Below are 13,049 nucleotides of genomic sequence, written 5' to 3'. Positions count from 1 at the left end.
GCCAGAGACATTATCAGCCAAGTGCCAGACTTCTGGAGGAGTTCTGATCCTCTCGACTTGGGATTCCTTCCAACTGGCAGATTAGCAGTGTTAATCAGACACTGCTTGTCGCTGCCTATCTGAACTCCACAACCGTAACCTTGCTGTTGCTACCTTTATTTTTTTAATAAAAGACAAATTTATTGGGAATCAAAGTGCCACTGAAGCACAGCTGCCATTCAAAAACTTTCAACATCTCAGCTGGCTATAAATAACTTTTCATGTGGGAAGAACATGGCTTCACTAGCATAGGAATAATGTGAGGGTTTCTCACGACCTTTTTTAACACTTCCTTTTGCTTAGCATTCACATCCAGTACTTCATCCTGATAGACTTAGCAGGAGACACTTGCCAGTAAAGCTCAGGGAACACTGGAAGATGGAGGCATTGAGACTGCATTTCTACTGGAGGTAAAAATCCTTTCACAGTTATTCCATCTGGCAAGTGAGGAGAGGAACAAGAAGCTCCTTTCGGGAGCCTCTCTCCAATGCTATCAAACACAGCTTTTGCATTATTCCTAAAAAGGGGGTCACTATGCCAAAATATTCTCTTACACTGTACTTTCAGCTGTGGAGATGGAATGCAGCAACAAATGCTTCTGTAGTCCCTGTTCCAGGGCACAGATGGATTTCATTTATGCTGCTCCCAAGGACATGGAATTATGTGTGTGTCTTGTATCAGGCAACTTTTTAAGGCTACTACAGAGTCATCATTCATCAGCTACACATCCAAATTACTCTGACGACATCTTCTCACAGCTCACAAATTTATGGCACCTTCTCTTTATTAGAAACTACATAATTTTTGTTTTAAAGAACTCAGCTTGACAAAACCCATCAAACTCTAGTGGCTGTGCTTCTACAAAGACTCACTATATTCAGCTCACAAAAAAATCAAAAAACATGTAGCTAGTATCACTTCATTTGTTACTACCTCCCTGTTCTTTCTCAGCACTATTAAAGTACCTATTGTATGAGCAGTATGAAAGCAAAACAGTCCCAGCCCATCTCTGGAGCCACACCACAATGCATGGGATGAGCCACATCAAAGAGATGCTGTGGCCATAAAGGAATGGCTGTTTTTGCAGGGACAGCTTAAGCTGCTGCAGAATCAGACATTTTGTAGCACAAAATCACAACTTCAATTCATTCAAATATAACACAGCATTAAACACCAAATTAGCACTTCTAATTGCAAGTGTCTAGGCAGTTTCCAGGTTGCCCTTTCAGGGGAAGGATTACACCAGCTAAAAGTTACCAATGAACTGTAATCATCATTTCCCTCCTCCCACCTGCTTCTTGTCCAACCACAGTGGACAGGGTAATTGAGTCCCTATATAAATGTCCTGCCAATCCACCAGTAAAACTGAACCAAAACAAACCCCACAAAACAAACCCCAAAACACATCATCACCATCCTCCTTAAAGTGCCCTCCTAGGTTATTCTGCTGACAATTAAGATTCAACAGTCAAACTTTATGAAATGGCAGTGTGAAATGAATTAATTTTAATTTCATATGTACTTGAGCCCTTATCTCCAGAAAATTAGCATTATTTCATAGGACTCATGCTGCCAATTAACTGTTGTTCCAAAATTCTACAGAGAGGGACCAAGGAGGGTTACATGGTTTATCTGATGAGAACCATGAAGTCAATAGGACATCTCCATCTTCTCCTGCATCCTTTCAACCACCAGCTGCAGCACAGATTAAACTGAATGGAGACATGTCACGGTGCCACACTGCAAACCAAGTGGAAACGAACTTTTTCACATTAAATAATTTCTTCAAGCATTTTGAAAAAAGATTATACTTCCCCCAAAGTTCAACTGTGGATTTGTACATTCAACACCTTAAAATGGCAAAATCTGTCAGAAGTAATCGCTTTTCATTTGAAGCAGTTCAAGGGGTTTCTTCAGCGAAGCAGGCTGTGTCATAAATACAATCCACAGACATTCACTCACCCTGAAAGACAGGGACCACTTCATTAAAATCTCACGCTCTAAACCACGGCGCCCATGGGTAAGCTTAGGGTCAGGGAACAGGAAATCTCTTGTATTTTCTTCATATGTAGCTAGAACTTTTCCCACTAAAAAGAAAATACATACTTTAATTGGAAAATAGACGAAGCCACACAGCACAGACACCACACACAGAGCCACGTTGAAACCAGGATAAATTTTGCTCTTTACAAATTAACAGCACGGCTCTAAAGCTCCTATCACACTAAGAAATAACCTCATCAAGTTAAATCAGCAGCAAAAATGTGCAGAATCTACTATGAAACTATGTTTCAATGTTACTGGAAAAAATTAAAGGTTGTGTTAACTGTTCTATAACAGACAAATGAGAAGTTTTCTCTTGACACTACTACTGAAAACTACTTTTCAGTAGTTTTTTCCTTTCTTTTCCTTCCATGCCACAGAAAAAAAAGCAGTATTATTTTATGGCAGCCAATCCCTTACAAAAAACTATCATTTCATATTAGAGAATTGTAATAGTAGCAGTAAGAAAGAAACAGAAGCAACATCAAAATAATGATTTCAAGATTTTCTCAATTTCCTGCCTTGCTACTTTAAAAAAATTCTTCAGAGCTTAACCCTAAATGTATATTCTAAAAAAAATTAACCTGTGCTATTGCAGCCATCTTGTTAGCTTATGTTGGACTGTATCACAGCTATCTCTGAGCCCTGAAAATAAATTGCTTATAAAAGATCTTCTACCTTCCCACAAAAATATCCCCATTCACTACATTTCTCCAAGCAAACAGTCTCGTGAGTCACCTGAGAGAAGCAATAGTTTCCTTGAAAGTACTAAGGACAAGTGACAGAGAGTGCTTTTAATACCACAGTTTCCAAATGAGTCCTCTTTAAAACTTAACTTTATTTCCAATAAAATGCAGATTTACATTATTCATGGGAACACTTGAATTTCATTAAAATAGATTTTTATAATCACACAAACCAATAACAGAAGTATGACAAATCGCTATTTATTATCTTCACATATCCCAAAAGACCTGTAATACTTATAGTGAGGATAAGAGTTTTCCCAATGGTCACCATTAAAATGGAAAGAAAAAGTGTCATTCTGAGAACAAGATTATGCACTCTGAAATTCCACAGACAGCCTCTCTGCAAGTGAATTGTGATGCAGTTAATAATTATGCACTAGATTATTTCAGTTTATTTTCCATTTTTAAAATATTATCACTTTCCTAAGCCTGAGTATGGTACATTTCAATATTCAGTTATTATTCTCTTCCAAGAATGAGATCCTCTTGATCTATTAACATTTTATATTCAGAGAACTATTTGTTGAAGAGCTTTCTACGTTGTTTGTATGCTGGAAAAAGTGATTGTGCTGTAATGGGCAATGTCCTCCTGGAAATTCACCTATTAAACTGCATAATTTATGAAAAGACTGATACAATACCTGGAGGAATGAGCTGTATTAGTTCAAGTACTGCTGTGTCAACTAGAAGGGAAAAAAGTTTTTTCATGAGTTAAAAAAAAAACTAAAATGAAAATTCCCATAGTCAAAGCCCAAGAAAAACAGATCACTGATTTAAGCTTCTCAGCACTGTACATCACTGCACTGTTTCCACCACACCAATAATAAGATAAAATGAAGTACAGCTTGCATAAATATCACACATGAACACAATGGCATTAGCAGGGTACAAATGACAACACTAAATCTGACTTAGAACTTGGTAAGTTCTATCTGCTGCCAAGTTTGTCCTCTTTTAAAGAAGATTATGCAAGCTTTGCCCCCTTTTCAGATAACTCCCAGTGTGAGGGTGCATTTTCCTGCAGTGTGAGTTCAGGTCAGTGCTTTCTCACTACAATTCATTATACACACATGGCAAGACATAATTTTCCTAAAAAATGAATAATTTTACAAAAATTGGAGGTTTATCCTTATGTAATTTGAAAATTAATAAAATAAACAACCATTTAAAAGAACCCACAACCAAATAACCAGCTGGACTTTCAATCACTTATGACTTTTTACCCTTTTCCTGTTCCAAAGCATGAAACATGTATTTCTAGAGGCATTTTGTTGGATAACAGTGGTTACCCACTAGTTTTTCAGAGAACAGGCTCCTGATAGAAAAACTATCACATACTTTAAACCTCCAAAACATCTTTAGAGCCTATACATGCATGACATTAATGGATACAACATAGTATACAATAAACCAGAACCTACATTCCAGTAACTTCACAAGGTCTCCAGGATCAACTATATCAGCAAATGCCTGAAAAAGAAATTAAAAAATAATAATAATGGCATAGTCAAAGTAATCAGATGGACCTCTGGGGAAAGAGAAGGGAAAAAAAAAAACCAAAATCAGTGCTCTTCCTTGCCAAGATGGTTGTCAAGGGTCCTATCCCCACTGAAAAAAAAATATACTAAAATTATCATTTGGAACATGACCAAATTAATTGAAAGCCAGCAGTTCTTTCATATACATTCTATCCATACAGAGCTACATCTCTGTATTTCAATTACAAAAATTTTTTATTGTGAAAAGTGGAGGATGTAGAGGTAAGTACTATCTAAGAAAATTTCAAGAGAGAAACATAAATTGCTGATGTTCTATAATTTTGATAGATGAATGTTCTTTAATTTATTAGTAATGCTTTAAGCTTCATGTTCATTGAAGTGACAATTTATAGACAGGCTCCTGTTCAGGTTTTTTTAATCTGAATCCCATGTGAACAGACAGCAAGGAATAGTTGCACTGGATGGAGGTCCCCTACATTACATTGAAAACAGCATTCAGAACATTCCCCTTCCGAAGTTTGTGATACATTTGCCTTTAAAGAATGATGCTCTTTTGTACTCTTCAGTAGGTAGTGAAATTATCACTGTTTGTTTCTTACCCCCTTCACCAGAGCATCACTGAAGTTTACTCAGCCTGGTTTTCAAAGTGCTGGGGAATGCTTAAAGGGAAAGAACTGGAAAGGGCAAAGTATTATTATTCATAGGTAGTCAAGAAGCCAGATCATATCTGTAAGCTACTGTGTTTCATTATCCCTGTGGTACTAATAATGAAGCTAGTAGGGACTCAGAATATGTGATAAACAACTATAAATTACAGGGCCAGAGTACCAATCTGGGAATTCTGGTGACAAACCATGAAGAAAGTACCTCAAAGGGAGTAAGATGTCACCAAAAAAGCTTGAGCTGCTATTTTATCTTTCTACTAAATTAAGTTGACTCTCCTATATTGTACAGTCTCTGTTCTTCTCCTTGCCATAATTTTCAGAACAAAAACGTTCAGTCCCTTCCAAGCCAGCAAAACAGATACTGAGGAAGGACAGCTCATGAAAGAATCTACAAACACCTAAAAAGTCTCATCATATGTTAGAATCTTTAGTACACACATAATTCTCAAGCCCCAGTATGGTTAATACAGGCACACCCTTCCTCTGTGCTGAAGAGAAGCAGGAGTTAAAATACTGCACCACCCTCAGTATGATTCTTTGTGCTCATGGGTTTTGCAGAGAATTTTTGATGGGGTTTACTTGGGTTGTATCAGCTCTTGACATATCTTACCTTTTCAAATAGTAGCTTTTCTTGAAAGAAGAGCGGAAACACTGCAGGGACACATCGAGTTTTTCTGTACTGCCCAAGTACAAAGACACTGAGATAAAGTTCCTGTTTGTCTTTCAGTAGCACTCCAGGACAAGTTATCTGTAGGAGTAACACACTCATTAAACAAACTGAACTTTAGCTAGACAAGTAAAGGCTGTTTCCAAGATAAAAATGAAACAGTCAGGACTGAAATGGTTCATTTCTAAAAGTCAGAATATAACAGACTAGAGAGAAAAAAAATTCTTCTCTAAAGCAAATATATTTGCACAGACGGCCAGGAAGAATAGTCACCATTTAAAAATAATCAGGAACAAATTCTTCTTGCTTAAATTAACACACTCCACTGTCTTCAATCAAAACTGAAGCCCAAGGCCAGGTTAATACAGTTAAAGCCATGCACTGACTGTGCAAAACATCATCATCTTCTATAGGAAGACTCATGTAGAATGAAGTCTACATGATGCCAACACACAAAACCTCACCCAAACTTTAGCCTAACTACAGAAAGAAGCTGGTAAATTTACGTGCTTAGATATCCATACTCTGTGCAGCCACCAGAAAGGGCGAGTTTATTTGCAAATGTTGTATTAACTTTGTGTTCTAGTATGTAAATTAAAAAAAAGCAACTGTTGTTCCATTACTACCAGACACATTTCTTCCTTTCTCTGGGAAGTCTGGCCATCTTTAAACTCAAGGCAGGGAAGGCTTCTCCCTAGACTGCCACATACTGCCACAAATCTCTCAACTTTCTCTGCACAGTTCTTAAATTCTTTAAGTAAGACATTGGTCTGTTTTTAAATCTCTGATGAACATCAGACATTCTTCCTTATGTGCTAATTGCAAGGATGTACACAACTCATTGAAAAACTATTTGCTATTTTCTCCAAGCCACATGGTTTTATTCTATTTCCCAGACAGAGAATTGACAGCTTCCACTTAAGGTCTTGTGCTAATTTTTTATCTCAGTATTAGAAATATAAGGTTGTGTCTTCCAGTGTAAGGCTTCTGGAGAAAGTGTTCAGAGTTTCAATTGTCAGGTAGAAAGACAAAGGAGCGGAGTGATAGAAATTAAAATAAGTGGTTTGGTTACAGTCTCGTACTCCCAAGTGAGCATTTTAGTTGAGAAATTCTAACTGGATTTAAAAGAAAACTACATAAACAGCAGAAAAACAGCTTCAGGTGGAAGAAATAAAAGAAAACAATGAGTGATAGATCATTGCACATAAAATGTAAGGTAAAAAAATAGTCCTTCCACTCATAAATATCCGAAGAAAATAAAAGGTTTCTTCTCCATGTAAATGAGGGCTTCAAATCTGAAAGAAAAGTGCCAGAAAAATAGAAAACCCAATTGAAACAGTCTGTCAAGCATTAAACAGCTTGTATGACACTCATGAAGTTGCAAGTGTGAACAGGAGTGAGAGAGACAGATTTCATTCATACAAGGCAAGATCCCTCAAACTACATACTACATGTCATTTCAGCTTTAGTTCTCACTTTTGTCTTCGACATTTTTGTAGAATTTACAACCATTTTTGGCTGAGGTTTTGTGCTTCTCACTTCAGAGAAGGCAATCAATGCTTGTCTGTTTACTGAGAAGAAAAATAAGAGATTTGAAGATTCTGGAATAGGCAAAACTGCCAGCAACAGGGGCCATTTTTTCTGGCTATCCTGTAAAAAGAAAACAAATTCTTACAAACACATGTAAAAATTTGTGATTCTACTATCCTGGAGATAAACTGCAATTCATTACCTGGGCTAGAACGCCAAATCTACATGGCCATGTAACTTTAAAGCAGCTTCAAAAATGAATGGCACATGCATATCTGCAGTTCATGACACCTAAATTGTAATAGGCAGAGCTGCATACTGTTTGGGAGACAAACTGAAGCTCTTGTGTGACTGTAAACTGCTCCAGCAGGATGAGGGACTATTTTAAAGACTGTAATAGTGTTATCTATGGATCAGCTAAGGATATCAGAGCTGCAATTAACTGACCTCACATGCGACCTGGAGGACTATGAGAAATTTCTAGGACAGCGTTAGCCTGGACATCTCTCCTAAAAAATTCCCAGGAGGATGGAAAATGTGTTGGGATATCCCAAATAGCCATAAAGAGATCACTGAATTAAGCTCATGGAAAGGAACAGAATTCTACTGATCTCAACCCTCTACAGCACTTATTACAAACAGTCCATGGCAGGATAAACCAAACAAAAAAACCCCTTAGCCTTTAAGTAAGGCTTTCCATTTGAGAAAAGCAGCCTCTCAGGAATGAAGAAAACTACCAGCAAGACAAAGCAAAGAGCTGGTGGACTCATGTTGGAGAATATTTTGGAATTTCATTAAGTTGAAGAGAGTAAATCTCATCTGTAGCCTAATGCAAGGGAAAAACAAAGAGGACAGAACTTCTGACACAACTGGTCAGATTTCAAAGAGGGTTGAGAAATATACAGAGCACTGTAAAAGGGCAGGAAAATGGATTGGAAATCTGGACAAGACTTTGGTCACAAATAAAACAAATAAGGAGAGAATTAATGGATATAGCATAAATCAGCCAAGCTGTGAAAGCTAGCAAATCTATGCCCCAAACACAACTGAATATTTTGCCTTGGTTTTAATGATATTTAACACAGGAGAAAAAGGACAACTTAAAAAAATTAAATTATGGAAACAGCAGTCACTCAATATGCACTGGGCCTGGACGAAGAAGCTACAGGGAGGCTAAATCATCTTCAACCCAGGTTGTGAAACAATGTAATTTTCTTAAACGAAATGTAACAAAAACAGGGAAGGTAGAATCTGCTGAAAAATAACAAATGCAAGGATGATGTGAGACAGAAAGAGATATCTGAAAAATGATAACCCCATTGCTCAAAATATTTATATGCAAAAATAAAGAATAAAGATATGGAGGTAGACATCACTAGAAAAAAGCCCAGCATGGCATATCCCATAAAAAATCAATCAAGCAAAATTCTACATTTTCTTGAAAATCTGTTTTCTGGACAAAGGATATCATATAGTGCTATGAGAAATTATTATTTATGATGAAAAAGATAAGAGTAGTTAGTAGAGGAGGAATTAGTATCAAAGGTGGCACAGAACTGGCCAAAGAACAGCATCAATAATGTGCAAAAGCCAGGAGGCATCACACTGAGGTTACCACTAAAAACATTCCTCCCTATATACTGGGATTCAAGCCTTTTAACATTTTTAATGACCCTGACTCATAAGATATATAGGATGAAAGCTGGACTTTTTTTCCCTATATCACCTAAGGCAAAAGCAAGATCCAATTTGGAAGGCAGGGTTCTATTCTGACCCTGATCAATGCAAATTTAAAGTGGAAGAGTAGCTCCCGTCCCTAAGATGGTCAGAAGGCTGGTGAGTCCATCTCACAAAGTGCCACCAAAAGAACCAGCTTGCTTTAGCTGACAAAGATCAATTGGGAAATGAAAGAACTGCTGCCCAAAAAATACATCAAGCGAGCAAACACCAAAGAAAGAAAAAATTTCTCAAGTGAAAGGCCGGCACTGACATTTGTGTAAGAGCAGTCACTTTCCATTCTTATTTGTAGCCTTGAGAGCCACGTAAATAACAAATACCCCACAAATGAAAACCTGACCGTGGGGAAATGTCTTCCCCGTACTCTCTCCTGGCACAGGAATAGTTCACAGCCAGTGGGAACAGAAAAGGAAAGCACACTGATCTGCTCCAGGAAGCAAGCAGGTTGGCACTGTGGAGACAAACACCAGCTGCTGAGACAGCAGAGCAACACGGCCAGGGTGACACCCTCACCATCCATGGGTGGAAATCCACAGCTCTGCTTCCGAGCAGCCACTCGAGTTTGGGAACAAGGGTAGCTAAGCAACTAGGAATACCCAGGCGATTTCCCAGTATGTACTTCCTGGATCTGCACTTGAATTTTATGGATGGCATCTCATGTTTTCCTCTCAGCAGCAGGAAATATATGTATGCCTTATATATACTTCAGCACTTGTTTTGGATTACAGCAACCAGGACATGTGAAGCCAACATCTCCAGGGTAACAGGGCACTGTCTAACACAGCTACTTCTGAAAAGTTTTCAGGAGAATGATACAGCACCTTACTGTATTCCCAGCTCGGATATAAGCAGAAAACTTTGTTCAAAGTGCAAAGAGAACGATCCTAACATGATTAACGTCAAAACTTGTCACTTTCACACCTTCTGCCCTCACTCCCCACCATGTAACACCCAACTTCAGAGCTGCCCAGAGCCACATCCTGCCCCTCACAGGGCTGTGCACAAGCTGCTTTTTCCTGGCATTTCTTTTGGTTTTGTTTTTGGGCTTTTTTTTTCCCGAGAGTGACTTCCCCCACACCATACATCATACAGCTTCCCAACAATCAGTGGCTCCTAAAAAGTACATTTTCCACAGGAAAATGAGAACTCTAAAGCGGCACGGTTGCCGCTAACACCAGCGGGGGGTGGCGGGGGCACAGGGACGAACAATCCCACACACAAACAACTTTTCCACAGGAAGACGGGAGCTGTGGAGGAGCACGGCTGAAGGCCCGGCTGCCGGGGGATGCCCCCAGAGAAGGGCTGGAGTGCCACACGGAGCGCGGCCCCCGCTCGGCAGCAGGGCCCGGAGCAGCCCGCCAGACCATCCCCCGGGGCGGCAGCGCGGGGCGGCGGCCGCCGGAGCAGAGCGGGGCGGGAAGCCATGCCGGAAGAGCAAACGCGGCTTCTCCCGGCGGCCGCGGCCCGGCTGAGGCGGGCGGGGAGCGCGGCCCGGGCACTCACCGAGCAGAGCTCCAGCTGCAGGACGCAGCGCAGCGCTTTCCGCGGCATGGGCGGGCGGGCGGCGGAGCCCGCCGGGTCCGGGCCGCTCGGGCTCGGCCGACGCCGTTGTCACGGCAACCGGGGCGAGTCCGGCCCGCGGCGGCCGCTCCGCCCTCCTCAGGGGCGGCTTCGCTCCGTGCCCGCTCCGCTCCGCCCCCCTCTGCCGCCATGGCGACACAGGGCTGAAGGGGTTTGTCGGCCCTGCGTACAGCGCCGGTGTGTCCTTCCCGTCCAGCTCTCACTGCTTTCCACTGAGCCTCTTACCCTCACAGACTCAGTTAGGTCGAAAAAGTTCTCTGAGATCACCGAGTCCAACCTGTGGCCGTACAGCACTGTCTCAAGTAGACAATGGCATGTCCAGTCTTTATTCCTACACTTCCAGGGACTGTGGCTCCACCACCGCCGTGGCCTGCCCGTCCCAGTGTTTAATCACCCTTTCTGTGAAGAAATTATTCCTGATTTCCAACCTAAACCTCCCCCGGTGCAGTTTAAGAGCACGTCCTCTCATCCTGTTGCTAATCCTGTCCCTTATCCCTGCTCATCCCACAAGCTTCTCAGGTTCTCCCACCTTCCCTCCTCGTGACCTCTGTCTGGTTCATCCTGGCACTCCCCACAGGGACTTGGGCCTCCTGCAGAAAGGTGCAGAGAGGGCCTTCTCCTCAGCAGAGGGGTCACAACCAAGGTTTATGCAGCTCCAGGCTTGCATAGCTAAAAAGCACTGGATTTCCATGCTTACCTTTTTTTTTTTTTTCTTTTTTTTTTGATGCATTTCATCTGCATTGAGAAAGGAGTGGTCAAATAGATAACCCAAATCTATTTACACTTCAACCATCCTTATTTCTTTGATCTTTTGCCCCTTCCACCAGCACAGCGCCCATCCAGGGCTGGAGGCTGGTAACAGTTCTGGCCTTGTGGATTCCCTTAATGTTATCAAGATAAAAGGGGGCAAAAGATTCCTTTTAAAGCCAAGCATAAGAAATTGCTGAATAATATTAATGACTTACGAGAAATAATTTGTATAACCACTCCTATCCTAGGGAATGTGATGAATATTCATTAATTTTACCTATAACACTGTGTCTTTGGAGGTACCAGTGTGTGAATTCCCCACACACCTGGTGCACCGAATAAAGCAAATACCCACTTCTCTGACTTGGTCTCTGAAGTGTCTCCAGGCTCGACTGGGGCGAATCAGCATCCTGTTGGAGGCATCTGGGCCCTTTTGACTCGAGTATCCCATATTAATGTCCTCTCTAGGTGACATGAAGTATAGGGTATATTCTGACTGGTGCCATCTTTGGAGCCTACATGCTCACATCTGAAACTGTCTGCTCATTCCTACCCTTCAGCTTTCATTGCTAACAAACTCAAATTTATGTCTCCAATCTTCATCACCATTTTGATCATACCGAGGATATTCCCCAACATGTCTGCTGCTCAGTTGTTTTCAGAGTATTTACAATCACATGCAACACCAAAATACTCTGATTTTCAGTCTTGGCAACTGCAAGTTGTTTCAGCTTCAGACCATGAGGGGATTTCAGGCTTTAAATATTCTTTCCAAGTTCACAAGTACAACTGTCGAGAGGACAGAAAATTTTAATTGCCTCCAAAAGAAAGCAGTGGCTCAAATGTATCCCTTGGCTTGCTTTATTTTAATTTTACAATTTCAAAGAAAAATCATGCTAAGTGATCTGGAAAGAAACAGCATTCTCAAAATACTTTGATTTCTCTCTCTTTTTTTTTTTTTTTTCAGGAAACAGCATAGAACATGATATGCCAGTGCAGACAAAAGCAATATTTATAGATGGATTAAATATCACTACTAATACTTGATACCAATATTTTAAAATAAGTAAAGGATTGGGAAGGCAGGCCTTGTTTTCATTAGTGGAACTTCTGTAGCAGCTCTAAGGTATAGGGGAGGTTTTTTGGTTTTGTTTAGTTGATTTGGTTATTTTTTTAGTGTGTGGTTTGTTGGGATCTTTTATTTGTCTTAGCAAAAGATTCTGTATTTAGGGCCTGGAAAAGACTCTGTAGACTTCTAGTAGATATATTAAGGAAGGGATGACTTTTGGATAAAATAATTTTCTAAGCATTATCAGTCTCAAGGTTATGAATAGCATTCCAGAGTTAATGAGAAGAAAATTCTCACAGATCCATAGCCTCAGATGGTAACAGTATTAAAATGGTTTATTGCTTATTTTCAGCTACCTTTCATATACATGCTTTTTGGAGGAATAAATAATATGTTAAAGATTGTGAAGTATGAGATATTATGGTAAGTGTGGCCATATAAGAACAGAAGATAGATAAATGCTGAAATCAAAAATGGCATCATGTTTGTGATGAGAATTTAATATCCATGTGCAGTGCTCTGGAACAGAAGTACTTTATAGCCCTCGAAAAAGGAGCACAAGGCAGGACAGAAAGCTTCTCTAAAGTGATAAGGCAGTGATGAATTTCAGTGCTTTTCCCTGGCAAACCCTCTGGTCTGCAGAGTTTCTGTCCCTTCGCCCTGCTGGGCCTTGAGAAGAAAGGCTGCTGCTGCTGCAGTTCTTTCCTGTCCAGCCCTTTC

At 40.4% G+C, this 13,049-nt stretch overlaps 1 protein-coding gene across 2 annotated transcripts in view; it reads right to left on the bottom strand.

Annotated features, from left to right (window-relative positions):
- The window catches only part of SPATA6 (spermatogenesis associated 6), a 49,428-nt gene extending 38,847 nt beyond the window's left edge, over positions 1 to 10,581 (bottom strand). For both annotated transcript variants that reach the window (XM_085067649.1, XM_085067648.1), the window contains exons 1-5: positions 10,433 to 10,581; positions 5,606 to 5,743; positions 4,253 to 4,301; positions 3,473 to 3,514; positions 2,002 to 2,126 (exon numbers count right to left, since the gene is read on the bottom strand). In XM_085067649.1, coding sequence (XP_084923775.1) covers positions 2,002 to 2,126; positions 3,473 to 3,514; positions 4,253 to 4,301; positions 5,606 to 5,743; positions 10,433 to 10,480 — 402 coding nt within the window. In that variant the 5' untranslated portion in view covers positions 10,481 to 10,581. The remainder of the gene's footprint in view (positions 1 to 2,001; positions 2,127 to 3,472; positions 3,515 to 4,252; positions 4,302 to 5,605; positions 5,744 to 10,432) is intronic.
- Positions 10,582 to 13,049: the final 2,468 nt, after the last annotated feature.

This window comes from Lichenostomus cassidix, chromosome 8 (assembly GCF_008360975.1).
Source record: "Lichenostomus cassidix isolate B80296 chromosome 8, HeHo_3.0, whole genome shotgun sequence".
NCBI lineage: Eukaryota > Metazoa > Chordata > Aves > Passeriformes > Meliphagidae > Lichenostomus > Lichenostomus cassidix.
This window is presented reverse-complemented; position numbering and strand designations above follow the sequence as displayed.